General features: G+C 41.8%; 1 protein-coding gene across 13 annotated transcripts in view; it reads left to right on the top strand.

Moving 5' to 3' along the window:
• LOC105465203 (AP2 associated kinase 1) overlaps nucleotides 1–20,214 on the top strand; it is a 223,190-nt gene extending 202,976 nt beyond the window's left edge. For 6 of the 13 annotated variants that reach the window (XM_071076849.1, XM_071076850.1, XM_071076851.1 and 3 more), the window contains 2 exons: nucleotides 953–1,063; nucleotides 11,697–20,214. In XM_071076849.1, the coding sequence (XP_070932950.1) occupies nucleotides 953–1,063; nucleotides 11,697–12,823 (1,238 nt within the window). In that variant the 3' untranslated portion in view covers nucleotides 12,824–20,214. Of the gene's footprint in view, nucleotides 1–952; nucleotides 1,064–1,991; nucleotides 2,983–4,716; nucleotides 7,374–11,696 lie in introns of those variants that run through there. The other 7 variants (XM_071076856.1, XM_071076855.1, XM_071076854.1 and 4 more) reach the window with 3 other exon arrangements.
• The last annotated feature ends 5,070 nt before the right edge of the window (nucleotides 20,215–25,284 follow it).

Here is a 25,284-nt window from a genome sequence, read left to right as displayed (position 1 = left end):
TTCTGTGATTGGGTAGGGAAAATAGTCTTCTGGAAAGAAAAAATGCATAGAAAAGGAAGAGCTTAAGTCCCTTCAGGAGAAAATTCAAGAAGGAAAACTCCCCAGGATGACTAAAAATAATCACCCCTGTGGTTTGCAATGGTAATAGCTGAGTTTTTGTTTTTACCCCTGATAACATTAAAATGATTATGTTTTTATAGGTGATGTAGAGGGAAGTTACCTATTTAGACAGTGATGTCTGGCAGGAGTGTGTCAGCAGCAATGTAGAATTACAGAGAAGCATCATTTGCAAAATAGGTGCTCAGCTAGCACTTGCTTTGCGGGTAGGATAACTTTAATTAGAATGGATAAGACTATTCTAACAAACCTTCTACTTGAGGCCTCAGTATGTGTAATCTTGTGCCTCAACATTCCCTGAGGCGTCTGAGTTGTTTCAATGTCTTTTTTTCCCAGTCACAGTGCAGTGAGTCCTTCCAGCAGTATTTTGTTTGCCTTGTATACATACAGTGGTTACTTCTTAGAGAGCCACCAATTCTCTTCCTCCTCCCCCGCCCCCGCCGCCGTCCCAGTTTTGAGTTTTTCGAATATTGTTAGGCCTCTGTTCCCCCAGTGAAGACAAGTGACTTATTCCTATGCCTTTGTGGATTAGTGACATTGAAGAGATACCTCACAATAATTATAATTAATGGCTTATAAATATTAGAATTCTTCCAAGAACCCTTCTCCCTAATCATTTATAAAAGTCTTAACATGACCAACTCTAAAGCATTTTTTTCTATATCTCTGTATTTTCCAGTTTTGCTACTTTTATTTCAACTCAGAAAGATGAGTACTTTCACCTTTGGAAATAACAGGGCTGTACAGTTGAGATCTTTGTACCTCTTTCACATTCTCTCATTTGCTAATCTCTACCTCTGTTGTTTCTGCTTGTGTACTTGCATTCTGTATTAAGCTGCAGAAGATAGTAATCTCATCTCAGGTTTTGATGTCCCTGAGGGCTCGGACAAGGTGGCTGAAGATGAGTTTGACCCTATTCCTGTATTGATAACCAAAAACCCACAAGGTAAGAAAAAGGATGGGGAAAAGAGAAGAGCTTGGCCTCAGTTCTCTTCAAAATAGTCATGCACCTAATCTGCAAGGGGGAAGAAAAGCATCAACATTTAATGAAGGACATTGGGAGTAATGAGAATCATTGTAGGCTGGACCAGTATAGATAGATAGAGATAGGTATCTTTAAAGTTTGACCATGGTGTTTATTTAGAGAGAAGTATTTAACAGTTGGCCAAAAGTTAGTTTTTACCATGAAGCCAAAAGCAAAATGATCTTCAGTCAGTGGAAACCTGAAGGTATATATCAAAAGCACATCACATTTTTTATCATGATTAGAATAATCCGTAATAAATATTTTTCCCAAAGAGATTAACAGCTGTGTTTTGGTATCATTCACATCTTTCTGACATTCATGGAGCATCCTTTTTCAACTTTGATGGATGAAAATCATTTGAACATGCCATAAAACACTAAACTGCCATGGGACCATCAATTTATTTTTTAAAGCATGTTCTTATTGCAGTATCTTAATAACTAGTTTCTCCCCAAAGCAAAAATTATTGATTTTTACTTTGTCAAAGGGAGATGGCTTGATATTATCAGGAAGTTAGTATATAGCCAGCAATTCTCAACCAAAAAAAAAGTATTGATTTGAAAATACTTTTGCAAGGACTCTTTGCAAGATGTCCTGCCTATACTGTGGTGTGCACAGAGTGCCTGAGCTTTTGGTGGGAGGTGGTGGACAGCTAACGTATGTGTTTCAAAATCAACATGTAAGGGTTTGCAAATGTAAACTATTGCTTCTCTAGGGTTTGATTTTTTTGTTTTTTGTTTTTGTTTTGGTTTTGGTTTTGGTTTGGTTTTTCTTCTTTGCTTGCTCTGCACATCTAAACCTTTAACCCTCTATGTTTTGTACTGAATTCCTATCTCTCCACTTCCAGGTGGGCACTCTAGAAACAGCAGTGGGAGCTCTGAGTCCAGTCTTCCCAACCTAGCCAGGTCTTTACTGCTGGTGGATCAGCTGATAGACCTGTAGCCGTGACCCAGTAGCAGATGCAGTTCTGTAACCTTCATACCGTAAAATACATTTTCATTACGGAGTTATGAAAAAAATGATTTTTTTAAAAAAAATCTGCAACTAAGGGGCCCTCCAGCCCTTTTCTCCTACCCCTTGCCTTCTCCTGTAGAAATGATAAGGAAAGAAAATCACTTTGGCCCTCCAGATATTCCTTGGCCAGTTCCTCCTTGTTAGTTTGCTGTGTTTTCTCATTACCCTTCTTCAATAGCATTATCTTAAATCAAGCGCTAGATGCCATGAGCTTCACCTCTGCTGGAATCGACTCCACCAAAAGCTTAACTGTAACTGAAACTAGTGAATTGACATTTTTGTCTCGTTCTTGCTAGGAATGGCCTCCCAAATCAATTCTCCCAACCCCTGTCTCCTTTGGCCAGATGCTGATGAATGTATTTCCCTGTTTTTGCTTTTTATCCTGATGCATTATCATGAGGACATGGCTACTTCAGTTGGTCTTAACTCTAGGCACTAGCCTGGAGATGGGTGTGTGGTTTAAGAAAGGGTAAAACTTACTGACTGGTAGTATACATTTGAGAAGAGAAATTGAGCCCAGCTTTAGCCAACCAACTTTGACCTTGTTTGATCATAGACTTAGCCAAGGGATTTTACACCCCATGCAACCTGCCCAGCATTCGTCCAGCTTTCTGGCTTCCATTGAACCGTGATTTCTCAGATCTGGAGACGTGACTGCAAGTACTTGAGATCCTTGGATAAAATGTGTACGTTATATAAATCCCAAGTATTGCCATTCCTTTTCATGTTAACTGTTCCAAGTGGGATCTCAGAATTAGACCAAAACAAGACAGTGGTGGTAATATGATACCTTTTATTAGAAGACTTTTCACTGGGGTGGGGGTGGGGGGAGGATGGGGAGGGGAAGGAATTGTAGCAGAAACAGATGTATTTTTCTTGTGATTTTTATTTTGAATCAAATATTGTAAATTGTGTATAAATGAAGATGCTGAATAGTTCTGTTTCCACTTGGCATTTCAAGTCTGATATCAGGTGTCTGTACAGGGTTTTGATCTCTTCCCCTTGTATAACTACACAGCAATCCTACAGTGTAACATATGGAATCATTTTGAATAGACTTGTGTGTTGCTATAAGCTTTCAGCAGGTCATCTGTCTCTAGAATAAGCATGTTGTTTATTTTCAGATAATCGGAAATAAGTGTGCTGACAAGCTGGACACAATCTGGGTGTGCCCAGCTTACCTTTCTTTCTGATGTTTAAATTGAAGGCTGCAGCCAATGGAATATGTTCAGTTGGTTTTCCTTGGCTTCCTAGATTAAAAAAATAATTATAAAACAAAGCATAGTTCTTTATTAACTTTAGGATATTGTTCGTAAAATAAATAAAGGCCCCTGCACTAACATGACAACATGCCTCATGGTCACCCTCTGTATTATCCATTACTCACCACTTACTCATTAAAGTGTATTTTATTTCCTTATGTGGAAAGCACTTTTATAACATCACCCTTTTGAAAAGAAGTGGGCACAGAGAACCCCAGTCTTGTTCTCTTCCTCTAGTGCCATTGTCCATCATCAAAAGGGAAACTCTCAGTTAATCAGATTTGTACAAATAAAATTCCAAGTCCATTTGCTTGTTTTGCTATCTAGTACTTTTGTTTCTTCTTCCCCATGTTTGCACTTTAAGGGGGGAAAAAGTTTACCGGCGACAACAGTATAAAACACTGCATTCTGGAGGGCAAGGTTTGACCCTAGGAATGTGCGAGCAGCCTTTGAAAAGCATTGGAGGAAAAGTCTGAATCTTCCAGCCTGCCTTCTGTCTATGAATACTTCCCGTGCTGGCTGAAACAAGATGAGCTAGGTAAAGGCCTCTAGATGATAACAGATTATTTCTAAAACTGAGAGAGGCACAAGCTTCCTGCCGAGGATTAAAAAGCGAAAGATATCCACGAAGGGCTCTCTGTGGTTGGATAGCAGTGAAAATAGGACTTGGTTTACCCCTTTATGGACAGGAAAATTGCTGCAGGTCAGAATTGTATTCTCTTTCCTGGACATAGAAAGAATGTATAAATTAATGAAGGAAATGTTTATTTTTAAATAAGAATAATGTTTGAGTTCTATGTTTTCATATTTGATTTTTTTCATATATACATGTTAGAAATATAATGAAATATCTAGTTTCTCAATTTAATTGAAACTATGAAGAATACAGTTTAGAAATTAGGTATCTCTAAATTGTTCTTTTCATGCATTACCCATGATTACATTGAGATATATTATCTAGTCATTTGGCTCAGTAAAGCTTAATGGAGGCAGTTAATGAAAATGAGCAGACTAGAAGCCAGAGGCGGTAGTAGAAGCCTGAGGGAGATAATGACAAGAAATCATCTTGGGCTTATTTAGAGTAAGGCCTCCTCAAAGGGGAGAACTGTTTTTCTGTTAAGGAACACGTGTGAGTGCTTTGGTAAACGGAGCCTTCCTTGGTTTAGAGCATCATCCCTGAGCTAAAAGAGTTTCTTTGAGTTGAGCATAGTGTCCTAGTACCTGTGGAATCATAGCCTGAGCTACTAAGGGACCTTTGAGACCATCCTCTAGTCCACCATCCTCTTCATTTTACAGGTGTGGGACCTGAGCTGGATTGAACAGGGTCGGGGGAGAAGAGGCCTGGGCAGGACAGGCCACCTGGGATCTCATCCTGGCCCTTGCCAGCCACTGGCTGAGTGACCTTCAGCAGGCACTTCACCTCTCAGAGCTGCTGTTCCTTAGAGTTATACAATGGGTTTGGACTAGATGGTCTTTAAGATTATAGAAGTATAGGGACCTAAGTATATATTATTATGTTTAGAAGGGCTATGAAGGATTTATATAATCCTGATGTTCTTCAGTTATCTTCTGTAGTTCCTGCTATTATGGCAGCAGTGTTTACATTTTAAAGAATTATAATGGGCTTTTACTAACTTGCTTTCTCTTGGTATCTGAATAGAAGCCTAAATCATAGTCTTAGAGATTTTCCTTTTTAAGTATTACAGAAACACATGCGTCCACACACACCTACCTATTCTAATAAAATGGTATCAGAAGATTTCTTTTTAAATGTATAATCAGGGATCTACCAATTTAAAACGGGCAAATACTATAAGCATATGTTTCTGATTTGCTTTTATTCCAGCTATGTAAGAGGAATAACTATAGCAGAAAACATCACAAATTGATTTTTCCCTTTACAACATTCAAATGAGTCCCAGTGTTTTCAAAAATACATCCCTCAGAGGAGATAAGGCTTAAGTGGACACTTCTAAGTATGATTATGATTGTTATAATTAATGATTTATTTAGCAGACATATCAGAATTTTGACATCTAATTAAGTGTTGTTCCCTTCAATGTCATCTAGTTTTACTTAAGAAGTTAATACTTATTCTAATGATGCTGCCATCCTTAAAGTTATTTTTGAAACTCCTCTCCTTAGAAATAATATCAAGGAAGGTAATAAGATATAAGAAAATCAGTTACATTATTTAATTAGTATAACTTTGAGAAAGCATCTGAAAGTGTATTCATTCTTTATCTACCTTTTCTACTACTCTTGGTTCTGAGTAACATTTAACCATTTCCAGAAAGCAAATTCAACCCTGTAAGATGAAGAATGGTTACTGTTGAAGACGGTAAAAAAGAATAATCCACAAAAAATTCTCAGAGAGGACCTTATAATAGAAAGTGAACATGATTAAGACTTAATTTCTTTAATTTTCTGAATAAGGAAACTTCTGTGATTCCCTAGTGTTTAGAACGGTTTAAAAAATGGAAAGATATGGGGATTAAAACACCTCTGAAAGAAGTTGTCACTTTGTTCCGTGTTATTTGATATTGGACTTTACTTTTCCCGAATCAGAATTACAGAACTTGGACTGCTAATACTTGTGGAAAAACAAACCCAAGAAACGAACCTACTTTTCTCAAGATGTAATATTTGTTTTGTTGTTAATACTTTTGTTTGTTTTGAATACTTATTTCCTACTCTCCTGACAGATAATTGATCAACCAATATAACCTTCCCCAGGTCAGGAACAGTTCTGCCTTCGGCAGTGCTATGGGAATGAAGGGGTCTCTGGGGCTGACAGCCTGTGATGTGGAGGGATCTGCACTCAGCCGAATAAATACGTGCTATAGATACCTTGGGTCAAAATACAGTCTCTCTTGATAAGATTTTTCTGTGATTTCCCAGAGTCCTTAACCTTCTCAGTCTGTAAGATTATCAGGCTCCCATAGCCACTAACTTTGAGCTTTGGGATGAAAATGATAGGATTGGGCCGGGCGCGGTGGCTCAAGCCTGTTATCCCAGCACTTTGGGAGGCCGAGATGGGCGGATCACGAGGTCAGGAGATCGAGACCATCCTGGCTAACATGGTGAAACCCCGTCTCTACTAAGAAATACAAAAAATAGCCGGGCGAGGTGGCAGCGCCTGTAGTCCCAGCTACTTGGGAGGCTGAGGCCGGAGAATGGCGTGAACCCGGGAGGCGGAGCTTGCAGTGAGCTGAGATCCGGCCACTGCACTCCAGCCTGGGCTACAGAGCGAGACTCCGTCTCAAAAAAAAAAAAAAAAAAAAAAGAAAATGATAGGATTGCCCAGTGTGCTGGGTTAAGCAAATTAGAGGCTGCCTGGCAGAACAGAAAAACTATCACATGAATATTTAGAATGGAATCTTTCCTGAAACACTCCAGATACTGCAACGCTATTTTTTATTCCTCTCTAAAGGCTATAATTTTATCAACACAAAGTCAGCCTTTTCTTTTTCCACGCTAGTAATGTTTCTGAAGTTGGACATGCTTAGGTTTCTTAAATCAGAATGAGTCCCAGAAAATATATAACAAGAAAACTCTTTTGCTTCTCCCAGATTTCCTTTCATTAATATGGGATAGGGAGGCTCCTTGGGTAATGCTAACCTATGCAAAGAAGTTACCAGATGGTGGTAGTTGCTAGAATGAAAGACACTTTCTTGGTTCACACTTTCATATAGTGTCCTGAATTTACTCTTTTCCTGTGAGTATTCTACTCTGCCCTGCACTCTCCTTTGTCATGTGGATGTGTATTTATCATAGGTCTTTAACCCGTCCTTCCCAAGACGACAAAGCAGACAGTTGTACATGAAGATACGCAGTAAAAATGTGAAATTTGAACATTGCTGCACAAGTATTGTATTTAAAAAAAAAAGTCTGTAAAGAAATTTCTTATGTAAACATACAGGGAAAATAAAGACCTTTATCTGTTCAAATGGGAGCATGATGTTTAGAGACGTAAATAACAGAAGTTGCTCTTTTCCTGAACTGAAAACCCACCTTTTTGCAGAAAGGATTTAGTCACAGTGTTGAGTGAATATAAGTACCTGGGCACAGGAAAAGTATAGCTACACACTGAGGACATATTAATGAGTCATGGCTACCCCAGAGAATAAAACCCCTGTGGTCAAGGAGAAGACGACGCCTGCCAGCCTGCGCTGGATATGTCCAGACACAGGGTTGTAAAATGGAGCACAGGCTTGCAGCTTCCTCCTCTAACTTAATCCCTAATATACCCAGGCCAACTTAATTAAACATTTTGTGTTGGCAAGATTAATTTTATCCCCAATGAGAAAGCTCACTCATTTAATTGCCTCATTGGCCTGAGAGGCACAGCTGGCCATTTTTGGCTTCCATCAGGTCCCTCATTTCCCAGTCGTGGGTTTTAACGCAGCTACCCAATATATGGTGGAACCAAATGCTTGATTTTATTATGTGAGCTAGAAGGTCATGGTAATTATTAGTTTGATGTATGTCTCTTGATTTCCCTAGTTTTGGTTCTGAGATTTTAAGTTTCAATTGCTGCTGCATTTCCAAGTTCTTATGAAGGGATAGTTTGCTTTCTGTTTACTAACAACATATGAGAAGGCTTCTTCTCAATACTCCAAGTCTTCATTTTCTGTTTTTGGCAAGAATTATGTCTTTGATACTCCCTGTAACCGTTATTTCAGATTTTGGTATGAGGAAAAGTAAACTTCCGGTTGTGCGTGATGTATTTCATTAAGGAATATCCAGCCTGACATTTAGGTCTTCAGACTTTGATTCTGTAGGGAGCATTCTGATGACCTTCACTATGTCAGTCAGATGGAATTGTCAGGGGAAACCCATCCTAAATGATTCAGCACTTTGGGTTGCTTTGGAAGTGAATAGGGAGCTGGTGAGGATAGTTGCCAAGTCATCAGGTATTTTAGGAACTCCTTCTCTTCCCTGAAGCATGTGAGTTCTTGCTGAAATCTATATAATTTGGAGCCTCAAAATAGACTAATATGCACTTACCCATATTGAACGTGTCAACATCCCTAACCTGGCACACAGTCCTACATCAGAGCAAGAAAAAGAAGTGTGTTTTAACTTCTTGCTTAATTTTATGTGTGAAACCAAAATAAAAAGAGGCATGACCCAGTTTGAGGGAATTATAACAAAACCCTACCTTAGGCTCCATGATAAGTAAGACCCTGTGCAGACTATGAAGCCAGGCCCTGGGCTTTAGCCCCTGAGGTGCAACAGGCAGTGTTTACTGAGCTCTGTGGCCACAGGGTATCTGCTGTGACATGCCATTGGTTACCAAAGGAACTGGGCCAAGGCATGTGGTTAGGTTAGTATAAATCCTTCAATGCTAGTAGAGAGACTGCTTCAAACACATTTCCTTGTTGGCACAATGCTACCTTCATATAAAGGAACTGTTCATCCTGAAAACACATTTTCCCTGTAAGAACACATTCACGTACTCAAAGACTTTCATCTGCCAACAAGATTTAATAGTTACCTTCTGTTTCTATTTGGAATTTCTCCTATCTCTTGACTACCTTGTTTCTGGTGCTACCACCACCAGAATTCCTTAAGGGAATGTGGAGGTCTGGGTTTCCCCCATATTCTCTGGCATTTCTTTGCCCTTCAGAGTGCCAGGCTCGGAGAGTTGCACAGTGTGATTGCTGTCCGCCTCGGCCACACCATCCCTCCTCTAACAAGAATAGAAAGGTTAAGGGACTTGGCCTTCTCAGGAGAACCCTTTAAATGTACGTTTACATTCCTGCAAAGCCTGTTGATGCTGAAAGAAAGATAGGAAATAGCTCTCGTCCTTGTTTTGAAGGACAGGAGACTAATTTTCCCTTCAAACTTGATATTCTGGTGTTTTTGTGACTGTTTTTGTAAATTATTCAAAGTTGTTGGAATTTTAAGTCTGATTTTCCCATTACTCATCATGAAGGTCATAGAATATGCTCTGAGTTGGAAGGTTTTCCAAGTGGGTTCTTGACCAAAAACCTACTTTTTAACAAATAATTTTGATGGGTTAGACATGTTCTTCCATCCTCTCCAACTCTGGATATGGGCACACACACACCCCTTGGTACTTCCCAGTTCTCAAAACGTAATCTAGCACTTCAGGCATCCAAAGTGCCCCTGGTTCAATAGATAGCTGCTTTTTGCCGGTCTCTGTGCACAAATTGTTTTGACTGAATTCAGTTTAAATTTCCAAAAAGCACTGATTCTGTTCAAACTAATGTTCATTGGATTATTGACCCGTATGATGCCAGAGTTGGTCGCTGGCTTTTTTTTCCTAGGAGATATTTTGCTCTCCTGCAGAACAAGCTTAATAACATTAACTTTCAAGGTAGTTTTGGAAGATGAGAAATTGTGCTTTTGTTTTGGCAACTGAAAACTTTGTCCAACAGATACTATGTGAGGAAGGTGGTTTAAGGAGTTTTAGGGCCCTCTTGTCCTTCTTTAAGGCTCTGCAAACCTTATTTTGGAAAACTTCTTTTTCTCCCTTTTATTTGAATTTCCTCCCAGAAATTATCATCTTGGTATCACCGAGACAAATCTAGTATCAATATGCTTGCCTGAGAAACTAGGATTATGTCTGTCCACATAAATTGCAAGGGAGAAGGTATTCTGTTTATTTCCTGCTGATGCTTTCATATCACCATGTAACTGCACATATTAAAATTATAATGCAAGTAAAAATTTATTCTCTTCAAAATCTTATTCTTCAAATACTATTCAGAAAGCCATTTGGCACAAGTACAGAATTTAACTTAACGCTCCAATCTGGAATTCACTGAATGCATTCAAACTGTTAGAAAGGAAAATAAAAATGGAGGACAAACACATTTTTGTTTTGTTTCTGAAAACAATATTTAAGGTCAGAACTGTTTAAAAAGAAGCACTGCTAAAAAGTTATAGGATTCAGAGAAACATAGTATTTTTGTACAGTATCTTATAAAATGTTCAGACCTCTCTCTACATTCTCTTTACAATGTAATGTCTCTTAAGTGACTGGTTTCCCAATAAACTGATTTTAATGCCTCTTCTCCTGTGGTCTGTGTGCTTAATTCAAGCAGAAACTTTAGCAGGGGATAATTTTTGGCAGAAATTTCTGCTAGCTAATGGTTTGCATAGGAGGGGAGAGGGTCAGTATGGGAAGGGGATCATTGAGTTCCATCTCTACAGAGGTTCTAGGTCATCTATGGCTCCAAATCATTGTATCTAATATTCTTATCCTGGTGGGCTGGGCAACTCCAGTAGTATCTCTTTACTGAGCCCATGGTGAAATGATACCTTTACCCCCAACCACCTTCTCTCTGGATTCTTCTTGCTTAGTTACATATGCCTTTTTCCTGCCCTCTTGCTAACATGTGCCCAATGGCATCCTTCTAACCTGCTAATGTTTCTTGGAAGGTAAGCTCTCTTGCATTCTGATCATTGTCTATTTGATTTTAAAAGCCAGAGCACCCTGAGGCACCTCTACCTAGATAGAAATAGACTAGTATATTGGAGTTTGCTAATGCTTCTGTAATGACCCATGCATTTTACTCCTTCTGCTTAAATAACTTTATGACAGATTCATTTAAGCAGAGGAGCTCTTTATGAACTTAGAAGACTGAAAACAAAATTCTGGGGCAACTCCAGCTGAAGGTGATTTATTTGGTCTGCTTTTGATGCTGTATGCTCCCCTCAGAAGGTACCTTCAGTATTAATATTTTGGGCACTCTTGTGCTCTTTGAGTAGTGCTTATGATGTAAGTCATCAAGTAAACTTGCATTTATCAAGCAGCCACATTCTGCTTCTTTTCAGAGTTTGTCCCTCTGCATGTGGTGCAGATGGCCACATGCCAGATTCTGAATTGAGTCATCCCCAGACAGTGTTTCTACATAATCCAAAACTGTCATGGTATATGTGGAGATGAATGACTGGGTTTGTTTTCATTCCATAATGAGCCAGTGCCAGGTAGAGCAGGTGTCCGTGCCTGGCCCTGTGTGTAGGAGCATTGCATAGTTAACGCTGAATGTCTGTGTGCCTAACATCTTCATCTCCTTTCCTGTACGTTGTGCCTATCATGTTCCAAAACGTGAGACAGTGGTTGGTTGTGTTCCAGTTTGTGTGCAGTTTCCTTGCCTGACTTTTATTTTTATGTTTTTCCTTTTGCATTTTCAACATCTATTATTTGGTCCCACAATGTTTTTGCCGCGGGTTGACCATTAAATGTTCCAAATAGAGTTGAATTGACCTACACATTAATTCTGCATTTTATGCTTTTCTAGGTCTCCAGAGAGAGTCCAGTCCCTGTCCTGTAATAACTGTAGAGCACTTTAAAGAATCACTGGGCGTTAAAGGCCTTCCCCTGTATCCAGACCCCTCCAGAGTACCTGGCACAAAGACTCAGAACAACTTAGAATCTGACTACTTGGCCAGAGATGGCCCTTCAAGCAACAGCTCATTCCACAGTAGCGAAGAGGAAGGGACTGACCTTGAAGGAGATATGCTGGATTGCAGTGGGTCTCGTCCTCTCCTTATGGAGTCTGAAGAAGAAGATGAGAGCTGCAGGCCCCCCCAGGGGAAGCTGGGAGGAGCTGTTGCATTCGCTCCACCAGAGGTCTCTACTGAGCAAGCAAAGACAGTGCAAGGTGGAAGAAAGAACCAGTTTCAAGCCCTCACACAGCCAGCCACGGATGGGCTCAGTGAGCCAGATGTTTTTGCCATAGCTCCCTTTAGGAGCTCAAGGGTTCCAAATGATGACATGGACATTTTCTCCAAAGCCCCATTTGTCTCCAAGAGCAGTGTGGCTCCTTCCCAGCCAGAGGAGTCGGACGTGTTTTTGAGAGCTCCTTTCACTAAGAAGAAAAGCATGGATGAGTTAACAGTTATCCAGAGCACCTCCCAGGAGCTACCTGCACAGACCGGTCTCCTCGGTCAGACAGGTGACATCCCCGTGCCCTCGGGCCGTGAGAGAGCTGTGTACACCTCTGTCCAAACTCAGTATTCCACAGCTGGTTTTGTGCAACAATCTAACCTCCTCTCCCATTCTGTGCAAGCAGCAGACCATCTGGACAGCATCTCTCCCAGGGGATCCTGCCTGGAATCTGGGGGTCATCCTAATGACAGAAACAAAGGACCTCAGCTCCAGAAAGAAGCTGTCTCAGGCCCCGTGGCTGGCAAACCATTCCGCCCCCAGTCCTTATCCAAGTATTCCCGTCACTATAGCCCAGAAGATGAGCCAAGTCCAGAAGCCCAGCCCATTGCTGCCTACAAAATTGTTTCACAGACCAACAAGCAGTCGATAGCTGGGTCTGTTTCTATCACATCTCTTTCTTCCAGGACTACGGAGCTGCCAGCTGCTGATCCATTTGCTTTAGCACCCTTCCCTTCGAAATCAGGCAAGAAACCCTAGGAGCAAAACCTGAGCCTCAAGCCTTTGTCTCTGTCCCACCCTTAATACCTGCCACGGCACTCCCAGCTGAGCCTTCCGAAGAAGAAATATTATCAGTTCTTATCTTTCAATTCCCTGCGTCAGAGCAGAATTTCTTGAGTCAACAAACTCAGTTGCAGTGATATTTAGTTGAAGCCCCTTTAAGTTATGGTCTTTTTGTTGTTGTTGTTAGTTTGTTTATATTGATTTCTGGACTTGTAGGCATTTTCATATCCTTCACAGAGGTCATCCCCTTCCAGCAAGAACTCTGCTTCCCCCCACCCCTGGAAACTGTTTAAATCCTGAAATACTTCTTCACCCCAATCCCAAAGGGGCCCTATTGTTGCTAGTTTTAATTCCTGTAGCTCCTGTTCTAAGTCATGCCCGCCGAAGAATCAAGATTAGTCCCTCCACTAAATTAAGATTTAGTGCTCCTGGAAAGGGGAGATGTCTGGAAAGAAGAGCAAGACGAAAACCCTGCACATCAACAGGAAGTATAATCCTGCAGTTACTAATCATTCATTCCTGTGGAAGCAGAAGCTCTAGGAGTCTGGATCTGTTTCTCGGTCTGTGCGCGAGCAGACTGGCCCTTGTGCATGGGTGTCTGTGGGTGTGGAATGTACGTCAGAGCCTATGTAGAGACACAGGCAGATGGGATAACGCCTCATTATCTAGTCATGCTGGCAGGGCTTTCCGCACATCCATGCTTTTGAAATTAGTATGAGTGTACAGGTTTGTGTGTGCATGTATGCGTGTGTGTGCACAGGAAGCATTTCTACTTGAGGGAAATCCTGCCCCATCATGCCTGCCTCCACAATCAAATCACTCGTGTTTTGGTGTTTGCTCACCTAACTGACTTGAACCCCATTTTATTTAGTTAGTTTTCTTCTCATGGCAAAATGGAATACGTTGGAAGGTGTAGGAAAATGCTGCTGGAACTGATGTTTCAGAGTCATCTTTTTTTCTCTCCAGAATTTCCTGTTTTGCTATTAACAAATTCTATTTACCTGATTGTGAAAAATTAATGTCCCTTATACATTTTCCCCTCACGACACTAGAAAAGAACATCTTGTTACAGTTCCGGCCTCTGAGTATGTGGGCTAAATGCCAGCATTAGGGAATTCATCCATCGTAAGACGAGGCTACAAACTAGGCTTGCTTGTTTCGGGTTGTTTTGTTGTGTGGTTGTTGTTGCCAAATCTCTGCTGCCCTTTGAGGAAACGTAAATCTGAGACATGGGAATAAGTGTTTGGGAGGATGGAAAAGACCCGAGTCATGGAGGCATGAAAACTTTTACGTTCTCTGTCCTCTTTAGATGTTGAAATAGGCCAGACAGGTTAACTGATGTTTTTTTTTTTTTAATTGTCTTTTATTTCTGGAAAGATCTGACTTATTCCTAGCTTTTTTCATACCCTTTGTTATTAGTGCCTTAAAATAAAGCTGGCCAGGTGCGGTGCCACACACCTGTAATCCCAGCATTTTGGAAGGCTGAGGCGGGAGGATCACTTGAGCCCAGGAAGTTCAAGACCAACTCTGGCAACACAGCGAGACCCTGTCCCTACAAAAAAAAAAAAAAAAAAAAAATAGGCTGGGCACAGTGGCTCATGCCTGTAATCCCAGCACTTTAGGAGACCAAGGTGGGCCGATCACAAGGTCAGGAGTTTGAGACCAGCCTGGCCAACATGGTGAAATCCCGTCTCTACTAAAAATACAAAAAATTAGCTGGATGTGGTGGTGCACACCTGTAGTCCCAGCTACTCAGGAGGCCGAGGCAGGAGAATTGCTTGAACCCAGCAGGCAAAGGTTGCAGTGAGCCGAGATTGCACCACTGCACTCCGGCCTGGGCAACAGAGCGAGTCTGAAAAATAAAATAATAAAAAAATTAGCTGGGTATGGTGACATATGCCTGTAGCTGCTCAGGAGGCTGAGCTGGAACGATCAGTTGAACCCGGGAGTTCGAGGCTGCAGTGAGTCGTGAGTCCAGTCTGGATGACAGAGTGAGACCCTGTCTCCAAAAATATAATAATAAAAATAAAGGCTGTATCTCAATGGGAAGATTTCTGCTAAGGCAGTTCAACTTAATGGAAAGAACTGCTGCATTAGGTTTCAACTTGAATGCTTTCTGTCACTTCTAGCAAAGGTTAAGTGATTTTTCCATTAGCTGTAGACGTTTGGAGAGTTATTTACCAAGCCAGATCAATGATTTAAAAATTATTGGAAATTCATCTAAGAATCAAGTCTGAATGCCCAATTGTATTGCGGTTAATTAGGTGTGATATTCTTTAAAGTTGAGCAATATTGGCAGTAAAATATGAGCAGCTACTTTTCAACACTTATTCCTTTTTTGGTTGGTCTCTACCTATTTCAAATGTCCAGATTAAAAGATAAATAATTGGCACTGTGCCAAGGTTTGGTTTTCCAACTAAGATCTCAATTGTGCCATACACCTATGTCTTTCACTTTGGTGGATGCTAAATGTTTATTCTAAGAATATGCTTCTTCCCAATTCTCATTTCTGATTTTTATGTATTAGTGGATGCAAAATTGTCTTTCTAGTTGAATGAATAATTTTGGCTAATGCACATGGAACTTTGCACCCCAGATTCTTCCCATGGTCATTATCAAGTGAAACTCTCAAAAACATGAGCTAAGAAATATTCAGGGATATTTCTCACCCCCACTCAGAATTCTTTTTTTTTTTTCTTCAAGATGGTGTCTTGCTCTGTCACTCAGGCTGGAGTGCAGTGGCGCGATCTCGGCTCACTGCAACCTCCACCTTCCGAGTTCAAGCAATTCTGCCTCAGCCTCCTGAGTAGCTGGGATTACAGGCACACACCACCACGCCTGGCTACTTTTTGTATTTTTACTAGAGACGAGGTTTCACCATGTTGGCCAGGATGGTCTCGAACTCTTGACCTCCCGATCTGCCCACCTTGGCTTCCCAAAGTGCTAGGATTATAGGCGTGAGCCACCGCACCTGGCCCAGAAATTCTTAAAGTACGAGGTCATTCTAATTCCCCTTTCCAAATATTCAGGATTATCTCTGTAACAGCCCAGCAAAATGTTTTTCCTTTGGTTATTTGATAATTCCCTTCTAATCAAGTGACTATTTTAATTCTCAAGGTGCAAATCAGAATAAAATCATGGTGATTTTACTGCATAATTGAATACTTTGTCGAGCATGAGCTTGTATCCTTTTTAAATTTTTCACTGGAGGCCAGGCACAGTGGCTCTCGCCTGTAATCCCAGCACTTTGGGAGGCTGAGGTGGGTGGATCACTTGAGGTTAGGAGTTTTTGAGACCATCCTGGCCAACATGGTGAAACCCTGTCTCTACTAAAAATACAAAAAGTAGCCAGGTGTGGTGGCACATGCCTGTAGTTCCAGTTACTAAGGAGGCTGAGGCAGGAGAATTGCTTGAACTGGGGAGGCAGAGTTTGCAGTGAGCCAAGATTGTGTCATTGCACTCCAGCCTGGGTGACAAGAGCAAAACTCTGTCTCAAAAAAAAAAAAAAAAAAAAAAAAAAAATTGGGCTGGGCGCGGTGGCTCAAGCCTGTAATCCCAGCACTTTGGGAGGCCGAGACGGGTGGATCACGAGGTCAGGAGATCGAGACCATCCTGGCTAACACAGTGAAACCCCGTCTCTACTAAAAAAATACAAAAAACTAGCCGGGCGAGGTGGCGGGCCCCTGTAGTCCCAGCTACTCGGGAGGCTGAGGCAGGAGAATGGCGGGAACCCAGGAGGCGGAGCTTGCAGTGAGCTGAGATCCGGCCACTGCACTCCAGCCCGGAGGACAGAGCGAGACTCTGTATCAAAAAAAAAAAAAAATTGTCACTGGCGACATGATGGGTGGAGACTCTACATACCTTCTTTGAATACAGAAATGGATGCAAACACATACGAATTACTTTTTTTTTTTTTTTTGGTGATGCACGAAAAAATTTTGACTTGTGGATTACATTAATTATTAGTAGCTGTTAGATTCTGCCGACTTGTATTACAGTAGGGTCTTATTTCCTTAAAGAGAAAAAAAATACAATCATGCCCCACTTAATGATGAGGGAAACATTCAGAGAAATGCATCCTTAGGTTATTTTGTCATTGTGTGAACGTCACAGAGTGTATTTAACACAAACCTAGATGGTACGGCCTCTACCCACCTAGGATATATGGTCTAGCCTATTGCTCCTGGGCTGCAAACCTGTACAGCATGTTACTGTACTGAACACTGTAGGCAGTTGTAACACAATGGTATTTCTGTATCCAAACATTTTAGACATAGAAAAGGTACAGTAAAAATATGGTATAATCGTATGGGACCATCATGGTATATGTGGTCCATCATTGATGGAATCGTTATGCAGCACATGACTGTATATAATCAAACGACTGTACTTTGTTGTTTTCGTTTGTTGTGTTTTTGCTTTACACATTTGATAGGGAACATAGAACTTGTGACCTTTCATTTCAGTGGAAAGCATTGAGCCAGAATATATTTATTCATAAACCATCAAGCCACACATGCATTGATGAACCCTGAAAGAATCCACATTAATTGACTAACAGGCAGTATTGAATTAATGATGTCATATGTGGTGAAAAATATTTAATATATCATTTTCTTGGGCTACACACAGCCCTTTAGTTCCAAGTACTTGGTTAGATTAGAAAATGGGATGAACACAATTTGATGCTGAGGCAGCTGCTGAGCAGCACCTAGGGAGTCTAGGTCATACACCCTATATTGTTTTGGGCCCACTTATTATTGAGTTGAAAAGTGTCATATTTATAGACTAGAGTGTATGTGTTTACAGGCCCATGTTGTATCTGAGTTTTCTCTGGCAACTAAGATCTCTTTCTGAATGTTCTAGAAAGATACTGGTATCTTACTGGCCCATTATTTATTTAGTAAGTTTTAGAATACATGTATATCAGTGTTTTCAACTACTTGGTGGACATTTCACTGATGCATAATGAAAGCAGATTATAATCATCAGAGTGATCTGACAATGGAAATTCTGTATTTGCTTCCATAAAGAAAAATAATCAAAACATATATCAGATATAATATATATGCAGTATATCACATAGGAAATTTTATTATAGGAATTAGAGAAGGATGCTCCTCAATTCTCTAGCAGGAAGAATACAACTTAAAATCATTTGGGTCCCTTTAATAAAGAAAAATTCCCTGTTGTGTGTTCAGAATTGAAATTGGAGAACACATGCCAGTCAACTGTGAAATGGTTGCTGGATAAAAACACAGATGTGGTTTTATCCGAGAAATGTGGGACTGAAGTTATTTTGATGAGAAGCACATAAGAGAGCTGCAGAAAAGACCGTAGCTTCTGAGGAGGCAGGAGTACCTTGTTAATGTCCAAACCACCCCTGAATTCTAATGTTCCACCTGAAGGAGTAAACACTGAAAACTTTAAATGGAATCATCTAATTTAAATTCTTAGTTTTTTCTTTGTTTCTCAGCTGATACTTGTAGTTTTGTTTTGTTTTTTTAACCACCAAGAACACTTGCAAATTTGTTACTGAAAACATCAATAAAGGAAAAGAAGAGTTTCAAAATGCTTGAAAAGAAAAAGTAGTATGTGGTTGGGAATTGTTTTTGTTCAAGTCCCTGGAAGTCTTCCTGACTTACCTCCCTTGCTCCTGTTCCCACTTCATTTCCTTACTTGACATTCCCCTATTTTGAGCATATCAATAAGTGCATGATGAATGATCATGTTAACTTTAATTGCTTTCTTCTTAAGTTTCAGCCAAGACTGTGACAATCTCACCAAATAAGAATGAAATGGATGGGGTGTGGTGCCTCGCACCTGTAATCCCAGCACTCTGGGAGGCTGAGGTGGGCAGATCGCTTGAGCTCACGAGTTCAAGACCAGCCTGGGCCACATGGCAAAACCTCGTCTCTTCAAAAAATACAAAAATTAGCCAGGCATGGTGGTGCACACCTGTAGTCCCAGCTACTTGGGAGGCTTAGATGGGAGGATGACTTGAGCATGGGAGGCAGATGTTGCAGTAAGCCAAGATCGTGTCACTGCACTCCAGCCCAGGCAACAGAGCCAGACCCTGTCTCAAACAAAACAAAACAAATCATGAATGAATGAAATGGCTCACCTTCCCTATTATGAACTAGAAGAAGGATGAAGGAAGGTTGGCAGGACCCCAGCCTTACTCTGTAGTGACAACCCGGAGGTACCTCTCCCGGAACGTAGCGTCAAGTTTATGTGTGAAGGAACCCTAGAATAGCTGGCAAAAATGGCTACGTGTTAACCATTCTTGACTTAGTCTAGTATTCCTATAATTTGTAATTCCATAAATTTATTCTCAGCTGTCTCCCAGCCATTTCTAACAGAAGGATGTGTGCCCCGATTTTGACAATGTTCTTGAAATCAAGTTAGTGTTACCTGCATTGCATTATAATGGAACTATATGTACATGTTAAAGGGATCCATTTGATTCCTTTTAGCAAGGAATTGCAGAAATAGTTTTTACCCATTTATACCAGTTAAAGTAGGATAGGTTAGACTTTGGGGGCAGGGTGAGACAGTGCGCCTTTCACTCTGAAATGGCAAACCAGCTGTATTCTTTGAGTCTACTGGAGATTCCTGTTTGAGTGTGAATGGGGTATATGTGTTTGTGTGTCTGTGTGTGTGCTCATTCATCATGCTTTCTTCCATGGTGTTAATTCAAGCTCTCCTAATAAAGGTATCCAAAGAGTACTGAGAAGTTGACCATAGGTATTTGGCATGAGTAAATCTGGTTCCTTTTGCCAAAAACTCTCAAAGTTACAGCTGGAGTTCTTCTCGATAAAAGGTTGGGGAAATCGGCCATGGCTTTAGCCTTGTTCCCAAGTACACATCTTCTTATCCACAAGGATGAAACTCTGTAGGGCTCACCCTGAGGGCTCATGTGTGGCACTGGGAGGGTAGCAGTGACCAGAACACCACAAGGCCCACAAGATGTTTTGAATGAGGGAACATTTAATGTCATTTGTTAGGAGATAGAAACCAAATAATAAAGGACAAGGACCATGCTCATTCCGTGGAGAAGAGGTGAACTCCCTCTGCTGACTATTTGGAATGGACTGAATGAGGAGGTCTCCCCAGCCAGAAGGAATATTGAGGTCATCAGGCCTCGGAAAACAATGTACACATAATCTTGGGCTGTGAACAAGAGAAAGGAGGGGGGGAAAACATGAAAGTCAATCTTAATGTTTGCGATACCTCTTATTTGCAGACCATTGGATTGATGTTATTGCACTCTTGGTGTGATTTATCGTATGTATCTGATAGGTTTTATGAATTGTTTTGAGTTGTAAACTCCTATACCCTTTATTAAAATTGACCTAATTAAATGATTTATGCTTTGTGCAATTTCTTAAATCAGATCTCTCTAGGATTGAAGGGATCCATAGGTATCTTTCACTTAGTGTGAAGCCTAGTAGTATACTTTTATACTCCTGAAGAGAGACCAGCATTAACATAAAGAGAGAAGTCTTAGGAAAAAATACACCTAAGAATTATTTTTAAAATCCATATTGTGAAGGAGAATCTGCCTGCCTATTTCCTCTCCAAATTTCAGAAAACACAGAGTGCTATTTGCCTGAACTTTAATGAGCTTGACTTTGTTATGATTCAGGGAGAACTGGTAACACCTCTGCTGAGTTTGCAGAGGTGGCGTTTGAAGAAGACCCAGGAATCCAAAGATTTCTGGTATTATATGCAAGGGTGAAGCCAAAGTTACCCACTTCTGAAAATTTAAGACCTAAATACATACCCCACCAAATTCTACAATGTGAAGTTCTTATGCTTTTCCTATTTCAAGTGAGCATTAAGCAAAAGCACAGTCTTTTCTATCTGGGCCTCCGCAGTTGCTCTGGGGGAAGCCCTTTTCAGACTGTCACTGAGCCTTCTGCTAAGGTGTGCCCTGCCTTCCATGTAGAGAACACAGGAGTTGCAAGTACAAGTTCCCACAGGTGGGCTCTGCATTCACTTCTTTGTACCTCACTTTTGCCCCTGAGGCTGGTTGGTTAATAGACCAAGGAGGTGCCTTATATTACCCCTTAACACCCAAGTGGGAGGAACCAGGGTGAGACCCCAGGGGAAAGCCATGAGCAGCAGATGGTTTAGATCTGCTTCTCTAGATTGAAGTCAAAGTTCTTTCCCCCTCCCCTCTTATGTATTTTTCTTTGAGTTCCTCTTTTCTTATATTTGAGTAGTAAGATCTAGAGGGCTTAGTTTAGCATGTGAGTTTACATGGAAGGAGACGAAGTAGTCCGTCAACCTGCTGTTACATAAGGTTAGCCTAGGGACCCAAAAAGAGACATATTCCCTTCAGAATGCAGCCCAGGTGTGGACATGGGTGAAGAATTAATGGGAGAAGCACTTGGGCATATTGAATGCTCAAGCAGCTAAGCTCAGCAGCAGAGGAGAAACAATCTGTAGAGAAGGAACAGATAAAGGAATAAGACAGTGAAGAGTAAATGGACAACAAGCACACCTAGCACTCAGTCATGGTTTTTAAATACCATTCTCTAATAAAAAGAGCCAGGGTTCCATGGAGAAATGGCTGATTCTAGGACAAGAGGAAATATATAAGATGAACCAGGAGCATCTTGTAGTGTCAGAAGGTTAAAAAGAGCTTAAAAAAAAACAAAATGGGGGCCGGGCGCGGTGGCTCAAGCCTGTAATCCCAGCACTTTGGGAGGCCGAGACGGGCGGATCACGAGGTCAGGAGATCGAGACCATCCTGGCTGACATGGTGAAACCCCGTCTCTACTTTAAAAATACAAAAAACTAGCCGGGCGAGGTGGCGGGCGCCTATAGTCCCAGCTGCTCGGGAGGCTGAGGCAGGAGAATGGCGTGAACCCGGGAGGCGGAGCTTGCAGTGAGCTGAGATCCGGCCACTGCACTCCAGCCTGGGCGGCAGAGCGAGACTCTGTCTCAACAAAAAAAAAAAAAAAAATGGAGGCCGGGTACAGTGGCTCATGCCTGTAATCCCGGCACTTTGGGAGGCTGAGGTGGGTGGCTCTCTTGAGCTCAGGAGTTCGAGACCAGCCTGGCCAACATGGTGAAACCCTGTCTCTACTAATAATACAAAATAGCCAGGCGTGGTGGCATGCACCTGTGATTCCAGCTACTCAGGAGGCTGAGGCAGGAGAATCGCTTGAACCCAGGAGGCAGAGGTTGCAGTGAGCCAAGATCGTGTCACTGCATTCCAGCCTGGGCAACATAGCGAGACTCTGGGTCAAAAAAAAAAAAAAAAGCTGGTGCCTGGTATAGTGGCTCACACCTGTAATCCCAGCACTGTGGGAGGGCAAGGTGGGTGGATTGCTTAAGCCCAGGAGTTCGAGACCAGCCTGGGCAGCATGGTGAAACTCTGTCTCTATCCCTCAAAAAAATATAAAAATTAGCCAGGCGTGGTGGCATGCCCCTGTAGTCCCAGCTACTTGGGAGGCTGAGGTGGGAGGTGGAGGTTACAGTGAGCCAAGATTGCACCACTGTACTCCAGCCTAGGCAACAGAGTGAGACCCCACTTAAAACAAAACAAAACGTTTAAGGGGTAAATTTTAGCCTGGGCAATATAGTGAGACCTTGGTTCCACAAAAAATTTAAAAATTAGCTGAGTGTGCTCGTTCACATCTCTGGTCCCAGCTACTTGGGAGGCTGAGATGGGAGGATCACTTGAGCCATGGAGTTTGAGGCTGCAGTGAGCCAAGATCATGCCACCACTCCAGCCTGGGTGACAGAGAAAACCTTGTGTCTCTCTCTCTCTCTCTCTACATATATATATATATATATATATATATATATAGACCAGGCATGGTGGCTCACATCTGTAATCCCAGCATAGAGAAAGCCAAGACAGGAGAATCATTTGAGGCTAGGCATTCGAGACCAGCCTGGGCAACACAGTGAAACCCCATCTCTATCAAAAAAAATAAAAATAAAGAGTCACAGGAACATAAGAGCCAACCTGAAAGAACTCCCAATGGTCAAAGCTAGAACAAATTGAGCAATAAAATAAACATTATATTATTAGATTATAATACATAGGATAAACATCCATGAGCCCATACTGATATAAAAAGTGATTGAATAAACAGGATAAATGGGGAAGAAAAATCTCTCACACAGAATTTCAATACATCTATTATTAGTTATATTCCTCCCCACAGGAAGTGAAACTCAAGACTTTCTGTACTGAAACACAGCCACACTCTTTCATTTATGTATTGCCTATGGCTGCTTTTGCTATCCAAGGACAGGGTGCAGTAGTTGCAACAGAGACCATGTGGTCCGCAAAGACAAAAATATTTACCCTATGGCCCTTTACAGAAAATTGATTTGACTCCTGCTCTAATTCTTGCAACCTGCTCCTCTTACCTCCTGCCCCTGATAAGTACATTTTACTCAGCAAGCTGGGGTCCCCTTCCCTGCTAGCGCCCCTCATTAGCAGAATCCCTCCAGGAAAGCTCACCCTGGCTTGCTTCTGCCGTGCCCACTTGGCCCATGGGAAAGTTTTGGCATCCTTGTTCCACCAAATATCAGGGTGCAAGCCTGTCTCCTGTCCCTTCTCTCTTTGCTGTGCCACTTGTGGGCTACTTGGATCCACCTCCCATCTCTGGAATTCATCCCCAAACTCCCGAGGACACTCCAAGGACCGCCTTACCATATTTTACCCCAGTAATTGGGGAGACTGAGCCAAAAGTCTCCGCAGGTCAGGAAGCCCGCAGTCAGGGAGTGAGACTTTAACGCTGCTCTAATCAGAGGCACCCTGGGGCTTTCGGGATGATTCTCAGTTGCCTTGTCTTACACAACCTGGGTGGGTTGGGTGGAGGTGTCACCATTTTTTTTTTTTTTTTAACATCTTTCAGGAAGCCTAACCACTTTAAAATGTTAGAGGCCTTTGATATCACCCAGTGTCCTTGACTTGGAGGCTTAAGCCAAAACTCCAAGACAGCAGGAAAGTCCCATTCCATACCCTGTTCCACAGGGCTACCATGCTGGGTAACTCCGGGGAACGACTCACATTGCATCCTGTTTTATTGTGGCCCCTATCGTTAAACAGGGCACACCCTTCACAGCCAGAAGAAGTAGCCCTCCAGCTACATATACATATACATAGCTACAAACCCGAATGACCAGGTGTTCCCAGGTGTTCTCTTAGATCTCAAATCTAGGAACACCTGGCTTTGGAGGTAAAAGGGGAGAAGTACAATTTGATGAAGGAAATCAGAATTTGTTGTTTATTGGGATAATTATTAGGTATAAAATAGTAGAAGAGCGCGAGGCGTGGTGGCTCACGCCTGTAATCCCAGCACTTTGGGAGGCCGAGGTGAGTGGATCATGAAGTCAGGAGTTCAAGGCCAGCCTAGCCAACATGGTGAAACCCCATCTCTACTCAAAATACAAAAATTAGCTGGCTGTGGTGGCACATGCCTGTAATCCCAGGTCCTCGGGAGGCTGAGGCAGGAGAATGGCTTGAACCTGGGAGGTGGAGGTTGCAGTGAGTCAAGATCATGCCATTGCACTCCAGTCTGGGCGACTCCTTCTCAAAAAATAAATAAAAAATAAAAATAAAAAATAAAAAAACTAGTAGAAAAGCTACAAAGCTTGCAGAGAAATTTTGGAAAATACAAAAGCAGGAACTTTGTTTTTAAAATGTTTATTCCAGGTCTTGCACAGTGGCTCAGGCCTGTAATCCCAGCCCTTTGGGAGGCTGACGCAGGAAGATCACTTGAGGAGTTCTGAGAGTCACCTGTGCAACATAGTGAGACCCCCGTCTGTACAAAAATAAAGATAAAAAAAAATAATTGGGCACTGTGGTGTGCACCTCTAGTCCCAGCTACTCAGGAGGCTGAAGAAGAAGGATCACTTGAGCCCAGGAGTTTGAAGCTGTAGGATACCATGATCACACCACTGCACTCCAGCCTGGAAGACAGAGCAAGACTGTGTCTTAAAAACTTAAAAGTTTTATTCTGGATTATTTAAGAAAGAAGATATTTTCCCCTCTCAATCAACAAACCAAAGGCAATTAGAAGGGGCTGTATATAATTAGAGTGATAAATGAAAGGTATTATCTTCGATGTTATTTGTTTAATCCTTTTTTGAGACCTTCACCAACCTCACAGTACAATGTGGCTCTGTCTCTGCTCCCACCTTCTCTGTGGAAACTCCAATGACTGACATCTCTCTCCGTCCATTCCTGGGATCATGTGTGCTTGGAACAGATTCTGTTCTTTTTTTTTTTTTTTTTTTTGAGACGGAGTCTCGCTCTGTCGCCCAGGCTGGAGTGCAGTGGCCGGATCTCAGCTCACTGCAAGCTCTGCCTCCCGGGTTTATGCCATTCTCCTGCCTCAGCCTCCTGAGTAGCTGGGACTACAGGTGCCTGCCACCTCGCCCGGCTAATTTTTTGTATTTTTTAG

This window comes from Macaca nemestrina, chromosome 13 (genome assembly GCF_043159975.1).
Source record: "Macaca nemestrina isolate mMacNem1 chromosome 13, mMacNem.hap1, whole genome shotgun sequence".
Lineage (NCBI taxonomy): Eukaryota > Metazoa > Chordata > Mammalia > Primates > Cercopithecidae > Macaca > Macaca nemestrina.
Note: the sequence above shows the minus strand (reverse complement) of the source record. Positions and strands in the feature narration are given on the sequence as shown.